This window comes from Leiobunum rupestre, chromosome 5 (genome assembly GCF_980474605.1).
Source record: "Leiobunum rupestre chromosome 5, qqLeiRupe1.1.hap1, whole genome shotgun sequence".
Classification (NCBI taxonomy): Eukaryota; Metazoa; Arthropoda; class Arachnida; order Opiliones; family Sclerosomatidae; genus Leiobunum; species Leiobunum rupestre.
In genome coordinates, this window is record NC_143388.1 from 29,831,225 (window position 1) to 29,857,383 (window position 26,159).

The 26,159-nt window shown below is 32.1% G+C and overlaps 1 protein-coding gene across 3 annotated transcripts in view; it reads right to left on the bottom strand.

The window, feature by feature from the left end:
- The window catches only part of LOC149944083 (uncharacterized), a 211,707-nt gene that overhangs the window by 141,016 nt on the left and 44,532 nt on the right, over nt 1-26,159 (bottom strand). For 2 of the 3 annotated variants that reach the window (XM_090176755.1, XM_090176754.1), the window contains exon 2: nt 7,503-7,544. The exons of the other annotated variant lie outside the window; for it this stretch is intronic. In XM_090176755.1, coding sequence (XP_090032881.1) covers nt 7,503-7,544 — 42 coding nt within the window. The remainder of the gene's footprint in view (nt 1-7,502; nt 7,545-26,159) is intronic. 3 annotated transcript variants of the gene reach the window in all.

Consider the following 26,159-nt stretch of genomic DNA (forward strand, 5'->3'; position numbering starts at 1 on the left):
TATCCGTTGGAACCAACGAAGACCTTTTACTTTTAGGCAGAGTGGCAGAGTCGTTAGCACTTTCGCTTATAGCAGTGCAAGAGGTACCGGGTTCGATCCCAGCTTGAGGCACTACTGAAAACTAGAAACTACTTCTTCCGCCTTGAGTTGGCAAGTTCCCTCCCCACTGGTTAGAGGGATTTTCACGAGAGATCTTCGGTTTCCCCTTCCATAAAAACTTGTTGAGGTTAACGGTAATAGTGAGTGTAGGGAGCTGTTGGCTCGCGTGGCATGAACGACTATCCACGCCCTCCTACGCATTGTAACCCGGCCACCTGAATTAAAATCTTTAAAAGTCGCTTGATGACTTGGGCCTAGGGTGGTGCCTTGGGTATTAGCCTAGCTGATTATTAAATTTAAGCTAATAATATAAAAGTTTTTATTTTTTTAAATTTATTTTGGTACTTTACAAAACAAATTCGGCGGAATCTCCACCCACAGGTAGAATCCAATGCAAAATTTGGGGGAAGTACGAGAAAGATTATATTTAAACCTAAATTATAGTATATTTAAACCTAAATTATAGTATATTTAAACCTAAATTATAATATATTTAAACCTAAATTATAATATATTTAAACCTAAATTATAGTATATTTAAACCTAAATTATAGTATATTTAAACCTAAATTATAGTATATTTAAACCTAAATTAGTATATTTAAACCTAAATTATAGTATATTTAAACCTAAATTTTAAACCTAAATTATAGTATATTTAAACCTAAATTTTAAACCTAAATTATAGTATATTTAAACCTAAATTATAGTATATTTAAACCTAAATTATAGTATATTTAAACCTAAATTATAGTATATTTAAACCTAAATTATAGTATATTTAAACCTAAATTATAGTATATTTAAACCTAAATTATAGTATATTTAAACCTAAATTATAGCAATTGGCGAGTTTATTTCTTTTTCAAAAATACTATATAAAAATTGATTTAAATTGTGATTTAAATGAAGTTTATTTAAATCAGCCAACTCTGCCTTGGTCTAAGGCGTTTTTGCTGACACCACTAGTTTTTCTCTCACATGAATAAAACAATTTCTTTCAATTTCCATCCTTTACCTCTACTGGATACATAGTATATTAAAATCTGTACGAGGCGACGCGATGTTCCCGAGAATCTTTCAACTTTTAAAAAGAGCAAACGGAGTCTGTTTACACAAGTGGCCAAAATTCAGGAAGCTGAAAACGACTCCGCCGCGAAGCTACAGTGGCTGTAAGACTTCTTCATATTGGTTTAGTGCTAGCGCGAAATGGGAAAGCTAAGCAAAGTCGAATATTTTTAAAATATGGGAGATGAATCGCGCTGTCGAAGCAAAAAGCCTATTTTTAAGAATGATCTCCATCTTTCCACTAACCTTTAGTGATAGCTTAAGTAACGTAGTATAAGTATGACACGTTCTATGGTTTCAATGCTAATTTTCTTCCCGAAACCTTGTTCGACACTGACACTCATGAAGCGGCGATTTGGACTTGCAAACAAACTGTGTAAAAGCGTAATATATTACCTTCCTTGATAGTAGTATAATTCGACACTAGGGGGCAATGTGCTGAACTAAATCTTGATTGAGCAATAACTATGAAAACAAGTTCAGTGATAATTTTAGCTAAGTGTCAGACTATTTCGCATTACGTTACTTATGGTGATAGACGTCTCTGAAAGCTCCTATTGTGACCCTAGCGACATCTATTTCCCAATAAAATAACTACAAAGGTTTCAAAAATAAAATGCTCATACTTAAGTGAATTGGAAAAGAGAAAAATTTTAAAAATGAAATTAATGGACATTTGTTTGTCAGATAATATTTTCATTTAGTAAAGTGCAATAATTTATTTAAGTAAAAACTTTCAAGTATTTAATTCATATTTTAAAATGTCTTTCTTCCAAAACTAAACAAAAACTTTGATTAAATATTTAAGTCGATTTTAAACCAAATCAATTTCGTTAAGACAAAAGTGAATCAATTAAACCATTTACATCAATACTAATATTTCTGTAGATTTTCCGAGATACAGAATTTAAATATAGTCTACACCTATAATTGAAACCAGTATCAAATTATATTTTCTAAGCAGAACTTTCTAAATTTAGACCATTTAAAATCAAAACTTTGTAAATAACGTAACATTGTACAGACCATTTAAAATCAATCAATTGCCACTACATTCAAGGGCTCCCATTTAATATCAATGAAAAACAATTAACAAACCCAAACATATCGATTTCTGAACACGTGTTTTATTATTTAAAAAATACTTAATCGTTCTTCAAGGCATCGTGCAGATGTGGCTAACGTCAAACCAAATACCAAATTCAAAAGGCAACAACGAAAGTCTTTTCATAATATAGATTTCCGATATTCGATCTTTCTCGCAAAGGCACCCAAACAAGCGCCATACTCCGCGAAGTCTGACGGCAAGATCAATCAATTCCTCGGGCTCCCCCCCCCCCCCTTCGCTGATACGGAGAGAGAGAGATTCCAGGCGAAATAAACCGTCTAACAAACCCCTAATAATGTCGGCAACGACAGTGGATCTATCAGACACTTCCCTCTTAAGCCTAAGCATTCTGTACGCTTAATAGGACAGTTAATTGAAATTGTCTGGGAAATTCATCCTCTCGTCTTTATCAAGAAGAGGCCACTCTCACTAGCATCAATAATTTCCGGAAGAATTATGGCTTTGGCGGGGAAATAATTATCTTTTATTTGGCTCTTAAACGAAAGTTTGTACAGGGTTCGTACAAAATTTCCGGAATTAAATTCCCTGACATTAGAGGTCGGGGATGGTTAACTTTTATTCAATAGATAAAGCTCTCAAAATTATTTGTAAAACGTTTTGATCAAGTAATTTATATTTCTGTATTATCCGATTAATTTTTTGATAAATTTGTAAAATTAATCGGAAAAACGACGTTTTTTCGATAAAAAGCTAAAATTTTTCAAATAATACATGTTTTTTAATCATTTTCTGAAATATTAACCGGTAAATTTCTTTGTTTACATTTTTTTCCCAAAAAATCAATTTAATCATGGATAATGATTAACCGTCACCGACCTCTACCTGACATTTCCACGTTTTCACTAACCAAATTGACAAATTTTCCCTGACCATTTTTGTAGAATAAATGAATGGTTTGAGGAGAAATCTTGAAAAATATTTATTATTTATTTTTAATACATCTTTCAAAAATTTATTTGCCTGATTTTTTGGGGTCATTTTAAAATTCCCTTACTTTATTGAACCATTTTAAATTCCCCGACTTTTCCCTGACCTTTTAGAATCATTTTCAAATTCCCCGACTTTTCCCTGACCTTTTAGAATCATTTTCAAATTCCCCGACTTTTCCCTGACCTTTTAGAATCATTTTCAAATTCCCCGACTTTTCCCTGACCTTTTAGAATCATATTCAAATTCCCCGACTTTTCCCTGACCTTTTAGAATCATTTTAAAATTCCCCGACTTTTTCCTGACCTTTTAGAATCATCAGGTTGTGTACGAACCCTGTAATGTATATGCCGTAATTTGGTGTTTTGAAAAACTGGAATTGGTCAAGTTTGTGGTTTAAAGGAATTTTAAACAAAAGCTTTGATTGCCGCTGTACGTAAAATATAAAAATAGCGTGAAATAAATCGATTTTTTTTCTCTCCTTTGGTTAGACTTCGGTAGCGCTATCGCCATCTGTGAGGAGCGTTTGTAAACATTTTTCTTAAACGTACTACAATTACGGTCTGTTCCTAGATTAAAAACTGAATTATTGAATTATTTTTCCCTAATTTGAGAATTTATGCATTTACTCCCGGATTTGTAAATTTGTTGGCGAATTTTCCTTACGTTTTTCACTGTCGAATATAATTTAAGAAAAGTGGTTTTATTTTTTCAGAATTGGTTTACTTTGGATCTTAGGATTTTTGAAATTGTTTCTTATATTTTAACAGGGTTACCAAGAAAACAAAAAAATATAGGAAAAATAGAAAATTTGTAGTCGAGTTATGGAAATTTATAGATGATATTTATGGAAAGTAAAGAAAAATAACGGATAATTTTTGGGTCGACGTGAAAATTTGTTAGGCCTAATCGATATTTTTTGCGTCAACATTAGCCATCACCAAAGATAATCTAGACTACGTACCCATCACGTCGTTTTGTAAGGGATGGTTTTCAAAAAGGGCAAAACGCCGCGCTAGTGACTTCGCCGACGTGAAAATCTCGTGTTAAGCCTAACGGAACTTATTTCTGACACAACGCAAAAATATTTCGTTAGGCCTAAATGAGATATTTGCCATTTGGCTTTTTCGAAAATTAAAATTAACTTTATAAAATAATTTCTTCCTTAATGTCGAACCCAGTTGACTTACAAGGAGAGTAACCGAAGTGTTTGGTTCAAAGTCGGACGTAATGTAGACCTATATGAGATATGAAAATTTTCCAAAAGGAGACGTTGAACAACCAGGGCCCCCACTCCAATCTTCAAATTTTTCATAGGAAAAATAGGATTATATTTCTAAAAATATAGGACTTTATAGGACTATTTTTTCAAATTATAGGATTTTATAGGACTAAATATGCTTTTTCATTTACTAACTTTATGCATTTAAAAAACAAAATCTATATTTAGTGAAATAAGTCTTTGATTTTCACTTGAAAAATAGAAACCATGTTAACAATGAATTTAGCCTATAGCAAAATCTAGAAATTTAACAGAGTGGCGGGATTTGAAATGGGCAAAATATCAAAATTATAGGATTTTATAGGATTTTTCAGGGATTTTGCTAAAAATATAGGATGTTATAGGACATTTTTGAAAATATAGGATTTTATAGGAATTATAGGACCTCTGAGGGCCCTGCACTAACCATTCAATTTGCCATGGTAACCGAAAATGTTTTTGACTACTTAAAACAAAAATTTATTTTTTTCCTTATTTTACCCAAAAATTGTTACAATTTTACCGCAGAAATGTCCCAATTTACCCTAACTTGATGAAATTTTCCTACATGTGGTCCAAATTACCCATTGAACCCTGTGAAACCGAGAAAATCCCATGCTTTTTTAGTTTTTTTTTGGTTTTAAGTGGTCAAAAACATTTTCGGTTGCCATGGCAAATCGAATGGGTAGTGCAACGTCTCCTTTTGGGAAATTTCATATCTCATATAGGTCTACATTACGCCCGACTTTGAAACAAATCGGCAATAAACACCTCTGGTACTCTCCTTGTTAGTTTGAATTGCGTATGGATTAAAATTGGCTTTATGGCTAGCCAGACGAATCTGGTAACCAACCAACCGGGAATATTTCATTCAAAGATCCCTTTTCGATACGTAGGGGGAAATAAAAAGATAGGCTTTTTTATTGAATTGACCATTATATGAATTTACAGGAATACATTGAAAATATAGGAAAAATAATAAAATAAAGGTGGTGTGGTCAACCTTTTGGAAATTTAACCGGGGTTTTTGATCTGTACATATATCCACAGAGGTCATAAAAATGTATTTATTGACTTGATAAAAAAATAAGAAAAACGAACTGGCTTTTTGAGCACTGCCACAATCCGAGGACAAATTTTATTGAGATAAATTGAAAAATGGGCAACGGGCCGCTGACAGTGTAACCCTTTGCACCCCATTCGAGGAAAAATGAGGTCATAGAAGAAAGGTCGAACCGAACGAAGTCACGTCAAATGGAAACAGATTGCGACCAATCCCTTTTCGGGGATAAAAAAAAAAGGTGATAATGGTGAAAATTCTTGGTAGAATTTTCTACTTGGTAGAATTTTCTAGAACTTTCCACAGCGTCGGGATCGAGGTCAAAAGACCGTTGTCAAAAAATTCTTTCAAATGGTTTTCCCCGTAAATTCTTATCTTAACTGCTGATATCGACATACTTTTGAGAAGGGAGAAGATCCTTTCACAGGGGGTACTGACATGAAAGGTCGATTTCTAAATACCCGAAGTCATACCAGATGGCGCCACCATTCTGAAAAGCCGTAATTTATAATTATCTAAAAACAACTTGAGAAATATGAATTTTTTCGTTGAATCTTTTCGGAGTTGAACTTTTAGTTATAGTTTTGACGTAATTAATCGCTTAAAGGGCCAGAAAATCGTTCTAATTTTGAAAGTGGCGCTACTGAAACGCGTGTTTTGGAAAGCGGAAAGTAACCTGAAATAGCTCGTTATATAAAATACGAGAGGTCACTTGATTACGTTAGATTCATCGTGCAGTTAAAGTTAGAGAGCGCGCGCATATTTTTGTTGAGCTCGCGCGAAAACGCACGAGACCCTCTACACGGAAATATTAGGAAGCGCGCGCGCCAAAAAAATAACACTTTTTATACGAGTAAACGTTTATATTATATTATAGAAAGCTATTCGGACCGAAATTGACGGCTTTTAAAATTCATTTTGCGCGTGAAAATACCTCTACATGTTTTGGTCAAAAAAGCTCGCAAAGAAGGCTATGTGTATTGTCGCGCGCTAAAACGTCATTTCAAATTCCGTCAAATTGTGACTCTTTAAAACGGTGTTAGAATGCATAAAACCAAAATAAAAAATCTTATACGTCGTGTCACTGTTAAAGTCGTTTTTAAACAAACATAACTTTGCACTTAATACTTCAAATGATAAATGATGTTACAGGCAATGAGAAGCGTTCAAAAATATGGGTCCGTAACGGGTAATATTGATTTCCCGTCCAATGAGGCTTTTGGATTTGGACGTCACTACATTGTCGATGACGTCACTACGTTGTTGATTACGTCACGTAAAAAGTTAAAATCATCAACCGTGTGACAAAAGAGATTAACATTTGGACGTTGATAATAATATATTGTCTCTAAAACACCTATTACGGAATAGGTTCTTCAATAAAATCTATTCAGCGATTCGCAAAGAAGTATTAACACATAGCATGGACGAGCAAGCTACTCTTTATATAGTTCGTGTAAAAGGGCAAAAATCGCCTCGATGGTGAGCCTCAACGGGAAAAAATCGTGTAGACCTGACGGATAATTTTTGCGTCAAAGAGAAAAACTCGAGTTAGGCCTAACGGATAATTTTTGCGTCGAAGAGAAAAACTCGAGTTAGGCCTAACGGATAATTTTTGCGTCGAAGAGAAAAACTCGTGTAAGGCCAACAGATTTTTTTGCGTAGCCGCTCTCCATAGCGACGTTTTTACATTTAGAAAAGTGGATGAAGAACTTGAGTTTGAATCGTAGTTAATAGCTTCTCAAGCTAGCCAACCGGGAATATTTCATTCAACTCAGAAGCTCTTCTATTGAAGCTATGCGTAATATACTTAATTCACGTATTCGGGAAATTAATAGATTACGGCACTAGAACAGTTTTTTAAACCTAGTCACTCCACTACGCATAGAGGAATTCAGACCAAAGTGATGGTAGAATCCCTCTATAAAGTGTCTACTCATGCCCTTGAAGTTACGTACCTCACTTTTCAGATGTTTCCGAACAGCAGTTTGCAATTCTTCCTTTAATGAAACAAAGGAAACACTGTTTTTGAATACAAAAAAGATCGCCACACTGAACACTTCTAACTACAGAAATCACGTTATATTCAACCATCCAATGTACTTACAATGTTCAAAATTACTCTTACTATTTTATTTGTTGTCAATTTAGTGCCAAATTATTTACGTCGGCAGCTTCTCACAAAAGTTTATTCGTAAAAGGTTTATTGTTTTGTATACAAATACAATAAGCCTAAAATATTCTACAGCAGAGAAATAGCAACTAACTTTAAAGGGAATATAACCGGCAAAGCAATCTTTATAGAAGACCCCTTCAATTTATCAAATTACCCTGTACAGTGGCGCCAAATATTTCTAAAGCCAGAGGCAAGAGCGGCCAGAGCTACAAACGTTGGTGTTCCACACCAAATACCTGAGGTTATATTCCCTTTAATAACGTTTTGAACTTGTCCTTCAGGTACTAACCCTTATTCTTTGCGTGGGGTTACGTCCAGTTTATAAATATTTCACGTCATAATATTACCGCAAGCTACTAGGCTTAATATAACCCATACTGCCCTTGGTATAAAGGAGATCCTTACAATCGAAATATTAGGTTGCTGAAAGGCTCTGAAGCATTAGCCGCAAGCAACCCATTTTAGTCATTTTTGCCGAATATCTTCAAGACCGTTCATAGTATAATAGCATACTTCTTTTATATTTATATTGGATAAAGTATTAAATTGCCTAAGTATCTACAAGTTTTGGTTGAAATTGACGGATTTTGAACCACTTTTGATGCTACGAATTGCTTCAAAGACGAAAATAATCGGTTCTTAGCAGGGTTCCAGAATTAAATTCCCTGGCATTTCCAGGTTTTCCTTGACCACATTTGTAGAATAAATTAATGGTAGGTTGTAAAATCTTGAAAAATATTGATTATGTATTTTTAATAAATCTTTCAAAAATTTAGTTGCCTGATTTTTTAGGGACCACGTCATTTTAAAATTCCTACTTTTTTCGGCCATTTAAAATTCCCTGACCATTTGGAAAAAATTTCAAATTCCCTAACTTTACCCGGAGCTTTAGGAAACATTTTCAAAATCCCTGACTTTTCCAAGTTTTCCAAGCCGTGTACGAACTCTGCTTAGGTATATTTTACTATTGTGCCCAAAACTACAATGAATGTTTTTTTTTATTATTCGTCAAAAATTTGCGGAAATGTTTTTGAGGCCCATTTTCCAAAATGGAGGCGTACAGTCACCAGGAAGATCGAACCTACGTTTCCTATAATTTTCAAATCTTTCCCAATTTTTAACGAATAGTTTTATGTAGGGAGATTTTGACGAGGTAATGATAGCGTCAAATTAGTGCTCTCAAAAACACTCATCATTTGTCACTACAGCGCGAAAAGAGAGCAAAATGGACAGGAGGGGGCGGACAACAAGACAGGGTGGGGTAAGGGGCCGGCAGCTGGATCGATGCAAAACAGCCCCTCCGAGGAAGCGAGGGGAAAGCGAAATTTCTTATTTCCTCCTCTAGATGGCGACATATAGCTCCGGAAACGACCGATGAGAAACTGTGATGCGCCAAAACGTACCGAACATGTCGCCTTCTAGAACGGTGCAATTTTATTTCAATAAAAAAAACAAGAAAAAATATATTGAATTTGTATTCCCGCTCATTAGGCCTGTAAAAATGGAATAAAAATATTCGCGACCCGAAAACACTAAAAATAAGTCTTGCGAAATAAAAATGAATATGCTACGAATTGCTACACGAAAGTTATTCGACACTGGGTTGGTTGATTTTCGACCAGAATCGCTAACGTTTGGAAATTTACGATTTGACTGTATTTCCAAGAGAAAATCAATAACATCTTCTTTCAAGCGTTATCTGACCTGAGGAAATAATTGCGATAAATCAGATATCAGATTATCTACAATTAGGAAAAAATCTAATCCATTGTTTCACATATGTACTGATTAAATTCCTTTTGAAATTTTAATCAGTTTATTTTGATTTGCTTCCACAAGCTTATATATCTATTAAACGTATAACTCAGATGAACTGTTCACCTAACTGAATGTGATTTTATTAATTTATCAGATCGGTTAGTCGGGATAAAGAACTAAGATCGGTTAGTCGGGATAAAGAACTAAGATCGGTTAGTCGGGATAAAGAACTAAGATCGGTTAGTCGGGATAAAGAACTAAGATCGGTTAGTCGGGATAAAGAACTAAGATCGGTTAGTCGGGATAAAGAACTAAGATCGGTTAGTCGGGATAAAGAACTAAGATCGGTTAGTCGGGATAAAGAACTAAGATCGGTTAGTCGGGATAAAGAACTAAGATCGGTTAGTCGGGATAAAGAACTAAGATCGGTTAGTCGGGATAAAGAACTAAGATCGGTTAGTCGGGATAAAGAACTAAGATCGGTTAGTCGGGATAAAGAACTAAGATCGGTTAGTCGGGATAAAGAACTAAGATCGGTTAGTCGGGATAAAGAACTAAGATCGGTTAGTCGGGATAAAGAACTAAGATCGGTTAGTCGGGATAAAGAACTAAGATCGGTTAGTCGGGATAAAGAACTAAGATCGGTTAGTCGGGATAAAGAACTAAGATCGGTTAGTCGGGATAAAGAACTAAGATCGGTTAGTCGGGATAAAGAACTAAGATCGGTTAGTCGGGATAAAGAACTAAGATCGGTTAGTCGGGATAAAGAACTAAGATCGGTTAGTCGGGATAAAGAACTAAGATCGGTTAGTCGGGATAAAGAACTAAGATCGGTTAGTCGGGATAAAGAACTAAGATCGGTTAGTCGGGATAAAGAACTAAGATCGGTTAGTCGGGATAAAGAACTAAGATCGGTTAGTCGGGATAAAGAACTAAGATCGGTTAGTCGGGATAAAGAACTAAGATCGGTTAGTCGGGATAAAGAACTAAGATCGGTTAGTCGGGATAAAGAACTAAGATCGGTTAGTCGGGATAAAGAACTAAGATCGGTTAGTCGGGATAAAGAACTAAGATCGGTTAGTCGGGATAAAGAACTAAGATCGGTTAGTCGGGATAAAGAACTAAGATCGGTTAGTCGGGATAAAGAACTAAGATCGGTTAGTCGGGATAAAGAACTAAGATCGGTTAGTCGGGATAAAGAACTAAGATCGGTTAGTCGGGATAAAGAACTAAGATCGGTTAGTCGGGATAAAGAACTAAGATCGGTTAGTCGGGATAAAGAACTAAGATCGGTTAGTCGGGATAAAGAACTAAGATCGGTTAGTCGGGATAAAGAACTAAGATCGGTTAGTCGGGATAAAGAACTAAGATCGGTTAGTCGGGATAAAGAACTAAGATCGGTTAGTCGGGATAAAGAACTAAGATCGGTTAGTCGGGATAAAGAACTAAGATCGGTTAGTCGGGATAAAGAACTAAGATCGGTTAGTCGGGATAAAGAACTAAGATCGGTTAGTCGGGATAAAGAACTAAGATCGGTTAGTCGGGATAAAGAACTAAGATCGGTTAGTCGGGATAAAGAACTAAGATCGGTTAGTCGGGATAAAGAACTAAGATCGGTTAGTCGGGATAAAGAACTAAGATCGGTTAGTCGGGATAAAGAACTAAGATCGGTTAGTCGGGATAAAGAACTAAGATCGGTTAGTCGGGATAAAGAACTAAGATCGGTTAGTCGGGATAAAGAACGATACCATTATTAGAAAAATAGGCCGATATATCGATGCAAACCTACGTAAAATTAATCTTTTTTTAAATAGCTGCAACCGATCTGTTTTCTTAATTACGGTAGCTTCTCAATCTTCTCCCCCTCGGGCGGGCATAAATCTCTCAATTAGCACCAAATTAGCTTCCCATAAAATGAGTTTCCTTCATTTACATTCCACGAGTTTAAACTTCAAAATGAATTTAGCTGCCTTGGAAGTCATTAAATGTTTCGCCGAAAGAAAAGTAATTTTATTAACTTAGGATTAGAAAGTATCATAATAATAATCAGCTAGGCTAATACCCAAGACACCACCTTAGGCCTAAGTCATCGAGCGACTTTTAAAGCCTTAATTCAGGTGGCCGGGTTACACTGCGTAGGAGGGTGGTGGCAAGCCCTGCATGCCACGAGATCGAGCCAACAGCTCCCTCACTAACTCAACAAGTTTTTATGGAAGGGGAAACAGAAGATCTCGGGGGAAAACCCCTTAAACCAGTGGGGGAGAGCAATTGCAAACTCAACGCGGAAGGAGTTGTTCTGAGTTTTCACCCTTGAGTGTGGTACTTAATTTTAACTACGAGCTTGCAGAAGTTGAAGCCACGATAATTCACAAAATTTTACAATATCGAGATTTTATTCAAGACGATTGAGTAAATTTAGTGCTTCCAATGGCTAAATTATCAGGTTATTTAGGTCTTAATTCTTAGATATCTGAAGAAATTCAATTAGTCAGATTAGGTATGATCTCATCAGATTTTATCCGATTTATTATCCCGACTAACCGATCTTAGTTCATTATCCCGACTAACCGATCTTAGTTCATTATCCCGACTAACCGATCTTAGTTCATTATCCCGACTAACCGATCTTAGTTCATTATCCCGACTAACCGATCTTAGTTCATTATCCCGACTAACCGATCTTAGTTCATTATCCCGACTAACCGATCTTAGTTCATTATCGCGACTAACCGATCTTAGTTCATTATCGCGACTAACCGATCTTAGTTCATTATCGCGACTAACCGATCTTAGTTCATTATCGCGACTAACCGATCTTAGTTCATTATCGCGACTAACCGATCTTAGTTCACTATTGCGACTAACCGATCTTAGTTCACTATCGCGACTAACCGATCTTAGTCATTCGAAAAATATTTTCTGGAAAACATTTAAAAATAAGAAAATTCTCGCCAGACTTCAGAAGCTAGATCATACCTTTTTTAGACAGGGGGTTACGAGTGTAAACAATTACAAAACAATATACGGGATTTGAGATAGAAAATATGTATCACAAAAATGAAAAATTATAATAAAATGGTATGACAGTGCACTGAACCGTCTTTTACAATGGTTTTATCATATACACTACTGTTATGATGGATAATTGAGTTAATATCGGCCGATATATCGTCTAATATTACCGCCGATATATCGGTGCATCCCTAATTTAACGGTAACGATATTAGCCTAGATATAAAATTTGCTAAAGATACACAATATCCAAAAAGTGGATACTTTTCGCTTATGGGATTTCGGAGTAGGGTCATTTTACTCAGATTCTGTGATGGCTGTGACTGCCTGTGGCCACTTTAACAGAAAAATTCTGGATAAGCGGACGATTTTATCAGTTACTCCAGCTTCCGAGGAAGAGTAAAAAGTGTAGTCCCAATACACGAACTACCGAATACTTTCATTTATCGTAAAAGGTGTACCCCCTTTGTTCCAGAACAAGCGAAAAGTATCCACTGTAATAAAGGAAATCATTTTAAAAATTACAAAAAGCAATGGTGTTTTCGATTCTGTTTTTCTTTGTATTAGACGGAAAATCTGCACCTCAACTTTTGCTCTAGCTTCACAGGCAGGAATTCATACATCTACTTGGAATGCTTTAATGCTTATCCTGGCGTATCGCGTACGGTAAGATCACTCTGACGGCTTTGGCCCCACCTACGAGAGAAAAAAAATTCCCCTCTGCGCGCGCTCCCCTCTCACGTTGTTGTTTGTTAAGTTAACATAGGGACGTCAAAATAAAAAACGTCAGCCACATCAAGACGAAAATCTGCAGTGATAAGCATTCCAAGTAGAGGTATGGATTCCTGTCACAGGCTATAGAACGTAGTTTATAACAGCAGGGCCCCCACTCAAATCTCCAATATTTTTATAGGAAAAATAAGATTATATTTAAAATAGGTCTTCATAGGACTATTTTTTTCAAAATTATAGGATTTTATAAGACTATATATGCTACTTAATTTACTAACTTTATGCATTTCAAAACAAAATCTATATTTAGTGAAATAAATCTTTGATTTTCACTTAAAAAATATGAACTATTTAACCATTTTATCACCAAAATATACTAATTGCTAACCACGTTAACAATAACAAAAGTATAGACTAGAATGACTTGGTATAGGAATTTATCCCGTAGTTAAATCTAGCAATATAACAGAGTGGCGGGATTTGAAATGGGGAAAATATCAAAATTATAGGATTTTATAGGACTTTTTGAAGATTTGGCTAAAAATATAGAATGCTATAGGACATTTTTGAAAATATAGGATTTTATAGTAATTATAGGACCTCTGGATACTGCAAATGCAAAGACAACCGTTATGTATTTTTTAACAAAAAAGTTACAATGCTATATCATAATGGACAACGAAATACAATATAAAATGTTTAGTAAACATTGTAAAGTTATATTTGGACCGCGATAGCTCGATATTTCCGGTTGAGTGATGTATCGTAAATATATCTTGCTCTAACGCAGGGTTGCCACAATATTTTCAAATTCAAATTTCCTGACTATTCCCGGTTTTCCCTGACCATTTCAAAGATATTTTACCTGACTTTTTCAGGCCAAATGTTTTTTTATTGTACTTTTATCAGAAATTAATAAATTTAAATTTTTACTTATATTTCAGTAAAAAGGTTATAGAGTAGTAGCACTCCGCAGGTTTGGCCATGGCCGCCATTCTGGTCGCATATTTTTTATCTATAGGAAAGAGCATGGGTGACGTACTAGGACGTCACAGTCCCATTACTCTATTGTAATGTTAAAAAAATTAGCCAAACTTTCAAAGAAATAAATGATAATCATAGAATTTGTCATAGATCTAGAGTAAAATTACCTTCAAAAGTGTCAAGATAAAATTTAATGCCCTAACTTTTTACCAATTCTTAAAATTCCTTGACCTTTCCTTGACTAAATTAAAATTTAAATCAGCCAGGTCGAAAACCACTCTAACGACGCCTCAATTAAATATCTCTTAAGTGCCGTTGAGGAGAAATCGACGTTTTGCGTTTGAGCTGTTCGAAGTTAGTATTCCCTACCACCTTCACCGTCACCGTCAACGATTCGATCGAAAATAATAGCCTCGACCCCCCCCCTTATATCTATATGGCATAAGGCTAAAAAAGTTTATTATAAGTGTTGTTTACGAAATGACGTGCTACGGCCGAATATACAGAGTTGTAGACAGATTTAGCAATCAATAAAAATCGATCAATACTAACTGCTGCAACCACTTAAAAATTTTCCTAGCGTCTAAATTTCACGATCTAGACGATCAAATTGAATCGCCAGACGAGCTTCTCACGAAATATTCCCCTGGATGTCCAAAGTTAAAACAAAATTTGCTGAAAGATTTTGCCGTATTTCCCTATATATTATAGTCTCAAGAACGTATTCATTTCCCTATATATTATAGTCTCAAAAACGTATTTATTTCCCTATCTATTATAATCTCAAGAACGTATTCATTTCCCTATATATTATAGTCTCAAGAACGTATTCATTTCCCTATATATTATAGCCTCAAAAACGTATTTATTTCCCTATATATTATAGTCTCAAGAACGTATTCATTTCCCTATCTATTATAATCTCAAAAACGTATTTATTTCCCTATCTATTATAGTCTCAAGAACGTATTCATTTTCTTATATATTATAGTCTCAAGAACGTATTCATTTCCCTATATATTATAGTCTCAATAACGTATTCATTTCCCTATATATTATAGTCTCAAGAACGTATTCATTTCCCTATCTATTATAATCTCAAAAACGTATTTATTTCCCTATCTATTATAGTCTCAAGAACGTATTCATTTTCTTATATATTATAGTCTCAAGAACGTATTCATTTCCCTATATATTATAGTCTCAATAACGTATTCATTTCCCTATATATTATAGTGTCAAGAACGTATTTCCCTATATATTATAGTCTCAAGAACGTATTCATTTCCCGACACGATTGAAGTACACGCCGGTGACACTTTTTTCACCTTTCATTCCAGGTGGAAATTCGACCATGATGACTCACCTTACTCATTATCCCCAAGACAAAATAAATTATTTGTTGATAGTAATTTTAATTATTTTTCCTTAGGGATTATGATGATCCCAGTATATGTAAATAATTTAATTTTACTAGATTCCCAGAATCTGATTGGGCGTATCTGCTATAACCAAGAATGTATTGAAGTTACTAACAGTAAGAATATTGGACTACAGGATTCTGATTCCCATCGGCCATCCTCGCAGCCTTTGGAGCTTAAATTCGTCTGCTTTCACATTCAAGTTTGCTATATAGTATAACCTTGAACGTGCCTTAAATGCAGACGAACTTTCTCCACAAAAGCTGTGAGGATGGTACCATTGGTTAATGCTATGCTCAAACAGGCTTGGAAATAAGGTTTATTTCGAAACTGGTCTATTTGGCCAGTGACTCCCAACTCTTGAATTATTTAAGTGGTCACGTAGACCAGTTGGTTAATAATACGGTAGATAATTTTGAATTAATAAACTGGACACTGGACCAGTGAACCCCTAGCTTTTGAATAAAAAAACTGGTCCGAGCAATTAATAAACTGGTCTTTGACCCAGTGACCACCGCTTATTTCCAAGCCTGTGCTCAAATATTCTTAGTAACTTTAAAACATTCTTGCTATAACGAGATACACTATTTTAGGCGAGATTTTCGAAACGCCAGTGAAACCCCTTTAATCAATGAGTGTAGAAAGACACTTGGAATAACATTGAAAACAGACATCACAAGAAAGTGCCCAACACTTACAAGCTTGAAAGCATTCTCGGCTATTCCCATATAATGAAACGGTACCATTTATATTGATCCTTCGAGAAGGAAAATTCAATTAACATAATCGCTTTCAACCGGCGACGGTAGCTAGAGAAACAGGATCAACATTTACAAGTTCCACGGACACTTACTCCGGAAACGTTGGTTCGTTTGTTGGAATTAAAGCTACGAGATATTTTTCAAATTTATTGACCAGTGTTAGTAGAAGGAAAGTAAGGGTATGGCATCGATCCCAGGTTCAGGTTTAGGTTCGGGATCGAGATCCGGGATTTAAGGGGTGAAATGGGGGTAAAATCATCGAAAAGTCAATGTATTTCTGATATTTCTCGCGACAATTTGTTTTTTCGTATATCAACATATTTTGTCCAGGCCAGCTTGTTCATTTATCTCTGCTTATCGCGAAATACACTTGAACGTATATCTTATCAAGTTTTATCGTACGGAATAAGTTGAAATGATGTAAAAATTGATAACCTAGGCGACGCGTGCGCAGATTACCCCGGGGGACGAGGTTAATTTGAATTTAATAGTGTTTTGACGTCATGGAATATTCGTTGTTAAAGTAGAATGGAAATATTTTTAAACTTCATTTTAATATCATTGTAGTACTTAAATATGCTTGGCACTTGAACCAATCTCACGAGTATTTCTTAAAACGAATATCTCGATCGCGTTTTATCGTACGAAATAAGTGGAAATTGTGTAAGTTGTATGATACTTGATAACCTAGGCAGGAAGATAGCGCGCGCGTGCGCGGATTACCTGGGAGGCGCGGATTGCCCGGGCGCGCGGTTAATTTGAATTTAAAACATGGATTCCCTCTCTGAAATAATTCATGTACCCAAAATTGGACCGCAAGTTTTTTTTCTTTTTAGGGGAATCTCTATGGGAGTTTAACATTACAATAAAGCTAATAGGTCCAGTTTGGGGTACTTTTGGTCCGAAATGGGGTACATAGGGCCGAAAATGGTGACTTTGGTCGTTTTTAGGGTACTTTTGGTCTAATTTGGTCCATTTTTGGGTACATCAGAAAAGCAGTTGGAAAAACGAAGAGCCTTATTTTTTTTTCCACCCATCTCCAAACTCCAAAAATTTATTGCTTTAATTTATTTATCGCTTCCGTAGGTATAAAATAAGATAAAAACCACTTACCTATATTTTAATTACGGTAAATTAAAAATACTTAATTAGTGTACTAAGTTACGTTTAAAAGAACCTTTTGTAACAATTCCAATATGTAAATATAGGTATAAGGATTGAAAAAATACTTAAAGTGGTTTTACTGATAAACTCTAAAGGAATTTAACTTTAAAGGGTATCTTAGATTATTGTTTTTAATTTTATTCAAGTTGAAAACGTATTAAGAGTCCTTCAAAGTACTATAAAAGGATTTTATTTACGAACTTAATTCATATTTTCTTCAAACTTTCAATTCGCTTTTATTACTATTTAAATACGGTAAAATATAATTCTTATACACAAATATAGTCAGAAAGATACTATAAAACACTAAAATTAAAATTAAATTAAATTTGTGTGGATAAGATTTGTAAATATCATTTTGAAACTAATAACTTTCACGCTTCATTTAAGTCAAGCCAATAAAAACAATTACCTATATTTTAAATACGGTAAAATATAAATACATTTCCGATATGTAAATAGGTAGAATAACACTATGAAAAGTTCCTTTTTCTTCTTTTAATACGACAACACACAACTCTGATACGCAAATATATAAAGAAAATATAAAAAAAAAATTTACTCTACGTTCGATACGTTAAAATACATTTCCGATACACAAATATAGATAAAGAAATACTATAAAATGTAAAAAGGTAGAAAAATACTACACATTAACCATTATGAATTTAAGCTTACAACATCCTTCACGTATAGAGCATAACGTATATGTTCAGAGTTAACTTGTTTCCTCGTTATCTTTATCGCATGTGTTTTAAATAGCGTATGGAATAAGTTAAGAATGTACTGAAATGGTGTATGTTTAAACCTCGTAGAATAAAGAGTAAAACATATGTTCAGAGTCGGCTTGATTACTAAAGCGAATAACACAGAGACGTTTCCGGTGTAGTCACGTAGGAAGAAAAATACTACAACACTCTCTATACTCTACATTCAACACGTTAAAATATACTTCCGAAATGCCAATATAGGTAGTAAAATACTACAAAATCTCTATACTTTACCTTCAATACGTTAAATTACATTCCAATATGTAAATATAGGAGGAAAAATACTACAAAAGCCTCTTTTCTTGGCGTTCAATATGTTAAAATAGATTTCTGAAATGCAAATGTAGGTAGTAAATACTACAAAATCTCTATACTCTACCTTCAATACGTTAAATTACATTCCAATATGTAAATATAGGTAGTAAATACTACAAAAGCCTCTTTTCTTGGCGTTCAATATGTTAAAATAGATTTCTGAAATGCAAATATAGGTAGTAAATACTACAAAAGCCTCTTTTCTTGGCGTTCAATATGTTAAAATAGATTTCTGAAATGCAAATATAGGTAGTAATTACTACAAAAGCCTCTTACTCTACGTTCAATACGTTAAATTAATGATATGCCTCCGATCGAATCGTTCATTTTTTCCTATTTAAATATACGCATTTAAATAAGAATTGCTTCTAGTGTTCGGCAGTCGATTAATTTTTATCCACAAACTTTCCGATTTATTTAAAAAACGTTGGTAAAAAGAATATCATTTTAACTTATTTAATTGTGTTTTTTACCCAACCAAGCATTTATTTGAATAAAAGTGGTATTTATTTAAATAACCAATAGTTAAATAAAAATTGTTAAATGTTTAAATAATCGAAAGTGAACAAGCCTATTTTTTTTTTAAATAAAACAAACAGACTTTAGAGTTGATAAGATTTGTAAATATCATTTGAAACTAATAATTTTCACTCTTTATTTAAGTCAAGCAATTACATTTTTAAAAATGAAAGAAGTTAAACAATATAAAAATTTGTAAATATTGTAAATATTTTTAGGTAATAAAGAAATTAAGAAATGTTTTAATTAAAATATCTTTCATTTTCTACTACATTTTTAAAAATGAAAGAAGTTTAACAATATAATTATTCTAATATAATTTCAAAATCAGGTATTATTTAAAGTACAAATGCATAATTTAGTGAAGCAATTCTTATTTAAATACTTTTATTTAATTAATTTATGTATCTGAAATGTATTTATTGAAAAATAAGTGGGTTTTACTATTTATCACGGTTTTTTATATATATATATATATATATATATATATATATATATATATATATATATATATATATTGGAATTGTTACAAAAGGTTCTTTTAAACGTAACTTAGTACATTAATTTATTTTGGAAGTTCAAAACGTATTAAGAGCCCTTCAGAGTACTATAAAAGGATTTCATTTACAAACTAAATTAATATTTTCTTCAAACTTTCAATTCGTTATAATTTGAATTTAAATGAAAACATCATGGATTATAGGTGCGTAATCTACTATTAGACCGAACGGATTAAAAAATACTTAAAGTAAGTGGTTTTACTGATAAACTAAAGGAATTTAACTTTAAAGGGTATCTTAGATTATTGTTTTTAATATTATTCAAGTTCAAAACGTATAAAGAGTCCTTCAAAGTAATTTAAAAGAATTTTATTTACGAACTAAATCCATATTTTATAAGTTAGTTTGTATGAAATACTTACTAATACCTGAAAAATGGACTTTAGAGTTGATAAGATTTGTAAATATCATTTGAAACTAATAATTTTCACGCGTTATTTAAGTCAAGCAATTACATTTTTAAAAATGAAAGAAGTTAAACAATATAAAAATTTGTAAATATTGTAAATATTTTTAGGTAATAAAGAAATTAAGAAATGTTTTAATTAAAATATCTTTCATTTTCTACTACATTTTTAAAAATGAAAGAAGTTTAACAATATAATTATTCTAATATAATTTCAAAATCAGGTATTATTTAAAGTACAAATGCATAATTTAGTGAAGCAATTCTTATTTAAATACTTTTATTTAATTAATTTGTGTACCTGAAATGTATTAATAGAAAAATAAGTGGGTTTTACTATTTATCACGGTTTTTTATATATATATATATATATATTGGAATTGTTACAAAAGGTTCTTTTAAACGTAACTTAGTACATAAATTTATTTTGGAAGTTCAAAATGTATTAAGAGCCCTTCAGAGTACTATAAAAGGATTTCATTTACAAACTAAATTAATATTTTCTTCAAACTTTCAATTCGTTATAATTTGAATTTAAATGAAAACATCATGGATTATAGGTGCGTAATCTACAATTTTTCAGTCATGTAGTCAAGGAAATGATCAAATATACGTGTATTTGGTCATTTTGATGGTCAAATAGCCCAGTATGGAACTGCGAGATGATAGTCAGACATTGAGACGCTGAAAAATTGTTTAAAGCCCCATCTACTTGGTTACAAAATTTGTTAAATACTTGGCTTTAAGGCCATCTAAATTAAAGTTAGAAGAAGCTAGACAAAGATAAATTGTTCTGAAAAATAAAATTAAAGATATAAAAACTAACCAATAGTATTTCGAATACCAAATAATTCGACGTATTTGTTTTTGAAATAACTAAATAGTTTGCATATTTGTCAAAAAAAAACTAAAAAAGTAATTGAAATTACTGTTAATTTTACTTGCAATAGTAAAATACTAAACCAAATGTATAATTTATATTTTATTTTATTTAATAAATTTAAACTATAATACTAAACTTTTTCAAAAAAAACTTTTACAAACAAATTTTAAAATACACATTTTTAAAATTTAACTACACCAGCTCCAAGTCAGCCAGCGACTTTTTTTAAGTAACTACTAACTACAATTAAAATCAAAGGATCTGCTATATTTTTCATGCTTTGAAAACAATTCATTAAAATCTCGAGTTTTTAAATATATGTAAAACACGAAGGAGCAGATCTTTTATCACAAATTTTCAAAAATTATATTTAATTTAGTTTATAATAATATAGGGAACTCAAAAATTAAAAAACGAAAAATCAAAAAAATTACTTACTTCAACCTTTCTCCCAGTTATTAGTTTCGTTTTAAACTTGGTTTACGTTTTAGTTTTACTTTGCTATTCTAGAAAATTCCAAAATTCCTTTAGAGTTTATCAGTAAAACCACTTACTTTAAGTATTTTTTTTAATTAGTTCGGTCTAATAGTAGATTACGCACCTATAATCCATGATGTTTTCATTTAAATTCAAATTATAACGAATTGAAAGTTTGAAGAAAATATTAATTTAGTTTGTAAATGAAATCCTTTTATAGTACTCTGAAGGGCTCTTAATACATTTTGAACTTCCAAAATAAATTTATGTACTAAGTTACGTTTAAAAGAACCTTTTGTAACAATTCCAATATATACATATATAAAAAACCGTGATAAATAGTAAAACCCACTTATTTTTCTATTAATACATTTCAGATACACAAATTAATTAAATAAAAGTATTTAAATAAGAATTGCTTCACTAAATTATGCATTTGTACTTTAAATAATACCTGATTTTGAAATTATATTAGAATAATTATATTGTTAAACTTCTTTCATTTTTAAAAATGTAGTAGAAAATGAAAGATATTTTAATTAAAACATTTCTTAATTTCTTTATTACCTAAAAATATTTACAATATTTACAAATTTTTATATTGTTTAACTTCTTTCATTTTTAAAAATGTAATTGCTTGACTTAAATAAAGCGTGAAAATTATTAGTTTCAAATGATATTTACAAATCTTATTAACTCTAAAGTCCATTTTTCAGGTATTAGTAAGTATTTCATACAAACTAACTTCTAAAATATGGATTTAGTTCGTAAATAAAATTCTTTTAAATTACTTTGAAGGACTCTTTATACGTTTTGAATTTGAATAATATTAAAAACAATAATCTAAGATACCCTTTAAAGTTAAATTCCTTTAGTTTATCAGTAAAACCACTTACTTTAAGTATTTTTTAATCCGTTCGGTCTAATAGTAGATTACGCACCTATAATCCATGATGTTTTCATTTAAATTCGAATTATAACGAATTGAAAGTTTGAAGAAAATATTAATTTAGTTTGTAAATGAAATCCTTTTATAGTACTCTGAAGGGCTCTTAATACGTTTTGAACTTCCAAAATAAATTAATGTACTAAGTTACGTTTAAAAGAACCTTTTGTAACAATTCCAATATATATATATACATATATAAAAAACCGTGATAAATAGTAAAACCCACTTATTTTTCAATAAATACATTTCAGATACAAAAATTAATTAAATAAAAGTATTTAAATAAGAATTGCTTCACTAAATTATGCATTTGTACACTCTGTTTGAAAAGTCTTCGACAGCTGAAATTTTTGCCCTCTTTTTAATTCTGCTAGAAAACTATAATAGATAGCTCGATGAAACCAATTGCAACTTTTATTTATTTTCCAATATCTTTCGTTATTTATCGGTTTCGTCCGCCAAAAATTAATAGTTTGGCGGGAACCGTCGAAACTCATTTTTGACAACTGTTTAAATATTGGTTCTACGGCACTGACTCGCGCGTTTTTGAATTCACAATGGTCGATTCATATTTAGAAAGTGGAAAAATTATCCCTCTACAACCAACGGTTGAGAAGTTATCGCGTTTCCAAATTGTCATCGAAGTTGCGTTATTTATAATCGCTTGATGAATTTTAGGTGTTTCCTAGTTTCGAGGAAAGTTTGGAAACGCTATAACTTCTCAACCGTTGGTTGTAGAGGGATAATTTTTCCACTTTCTAAATATGAATCGACCATTGTGAATTCAAAAACGCGCGAGTCAGTGCCGTAGAACCAATATTTAAACAGTTGTCAAAAATGAGTTTCGACGGTTCCCGCCAAACTATTAATTTTTGGCGGACGAAACCGATAAATAACGAAAGATATTGGAAAATAAATAAAAGTTGCAATTGGTTTCATCGAGCTATCTATTATAGTTTTTTAGCAGAATTAAAAAGAGGGCAAAAATTTCAGCTGTCGAAGACTTTTCAAACAGAGTGTACTTTAAATAATACCTGATTTTGAAATTATATTAGAATAATTATATTGTTAAACTTCTTTCATTTTTAAAAATGTAGTAGAAAATGAAAGATATTTTAATTAAAACATTTCTTAATTTCTTTATTACCTAAAAATATTTACAATATTTACAAATTTTTATATTGTTTAACTTCTTTCATTTTTAAAAATGTAATTGCTTGACTTAAATAAAGAGTGAAAATTATTAGTTTCAAATGATATTTACAAATCTTATCAACTCTAAAGTCTGTTTGTTTTATTTAAAAAAAAAATAGGCTTGTTCACTTTCGATTATTTAAACATTTAACAATTTTTATTTAACTATTGGTTATTTAAATAAATACCACTTTTATTCAAATAAATGCTTGGTTGGGTAAAAAACACAATTAAATAAGTTAAAATGATATTCTTTTTACCAACGTTTTTTAAATAAATCGGAAAGTTTGTGGATAAAAATTAATCGACTGCCGAACACTAGAAGCAATTCTAATTTAAATGCGTATATTTAAATAGGAAAAAATGAACGATTCAATCGGAGGCATATCATTAATTTAACGTATTGAACGTAGAGTAAGAGGCTTTTGTAGTAATTACTACCTATATTTGCATTTCAGAAATCTATTTTAACATATTGAACGCCAAGAAAAGAGGCTTTTGTAGTATATACTACCTATATTTGCATTTCAGAAATCTATTTTAACATATTGAACGCCAAGAAAAGAGGCTTTTGTAGTATTTACTACCTATATTTACATATTGGAATGTAATTTAACGTATTGAAGGTAAAGTAAAGAGATTTTGTAGTATTTTACTACCTATATTGGCATTTCGGAAGTATATTTTAACGTGTTGAATGTAGAGTATAGAGAGTGTTGTAGTATTTTTCTTCCTACGTGACTACACCGGAAACGTCTCTGTGTTATTCGCTTTAGTAATCAAGCCGACTCTGAACATATGTTTTACTCTTTATTCTACGAGGTTTAAACATACACCATTTCAGTACATTCTTAACTTATTCCATACGCTATTTAAAACACATGCGATAAAGATAACGAGGAAACAAGTTAACTCTGAACATATATGTTATGCTCTATACGTGAAGGATGTTGTAAGCTTAAATTCATAATGGTTAATGTGTAGTATTTTTCTACCTTTTTACATTTTATAGTATTTCTTTATCTATATTTGTGTATCGGAAATGTATTTTAACGTATCGAACGTAGAGTAAATTTTTTTTTTATATTTTCTTTATATATTTGCGTATCAGAGTTGTGTGTTGTCGTATTAAAAGAAGAAAAAGGAACTTTTCATAGTGTTATTCTACCTATTTACATATCGGAAATGTATTTATATTTTACCGTTTTTAAAATATAGGTAATTGTTTTTATTGGCTTGACTTAAATAAAGCGTGAAAGTTATTAGTTTCAAAATGATATTTACAAATCTTATCCACACAAATTTAATTTAATTTTAATTTTAGTGTTTTATAGTATCTTTCTGACCATATTTGTGTATAAGAATTATATTTTACCGTATTTAAATAGTAATAAAAGCGAATTGAAAGTTTGAAGAAAATATGAATTAAGTTCGTAAATAAAATCCTTTTATAGTACTTTGAAGGACTCTTAATACGTTTTCAACTTGAATAAAATTAAAAACAATAATCTAAGATACCCTTTAAAGTTAAATTCCTTTAGAGTTTATCAGTAAAACCACTTTAAGTATTTTTTCAATCCTTATACCTATATTTACATATTGGAATTGTTACAAAAGGTTCTTTTAAACGTAACTTAGTACACTAATTAAGTATTTTTAATTTACCGTAATTAAAATATAGGTAAGTGGTTTTTATCTTATTTTATACCTACGGAAGCGATAAATAAATTAAAGCAATAAATTTTTGGAGTTTGGAGATGGGTGGAAAAAAAAATAAGGCTCTTCGTTTTTCCAACTGCTTTTCTGATGTACCCAAAAATGGATCAAATTAGACCAAAAGTACCCCAAAAACGACCAAAGTCACCATTTTCGGGCCTATGTACCCCATTTCGGACCAAAAGTACCCCAAACTGGACCTATTAGCTTTATTGTAATGTTAAACTCCCATAGAGATTCCCCTAAAAAGAAAAAAAACTTGCGGTCCAATTTTGGGTACATGAATTATTTCGGAGAGGGAATCCATGTTTTAAATTCAAATTAACCGCGCGCCCGGGCAATCCGCGCCTCCCAGGTAATCCGCGCACGCGCGCGCTATCTTCCTGCCTAGGTTATCAAGTATCATACAACTTACATAATTTCCACTTATTTCGTACGATAAAACGCGATCGAGATATTCGTTTTAAGAAATACTCGTGAGATTGGTTCAAGTGCCAAGCATATTTAAGTACTACAATGATATTAAAATGAAGTTTAAAAATATTTCCATTCTACTTTAACAACGAATATTCCATGACGTCAAAACACTATTAAATTCAAATTAACCGCGTCCCCCGGGGTAATCTGCGCACGCGTCGCCTAGGTTATAAATTTTTACATCATTTCAACTTATTCCGTACGATAAAACTTGATAAGATATACGTTCAAGTGTCTTTCGCGATAAGCAGAGATAAATGAACAAGCTGGCCTGGACGCAATATGTTGATATACGAAAAAACAAATTGTCGCGAGAAATATCAGAAATACATTGACTTTTC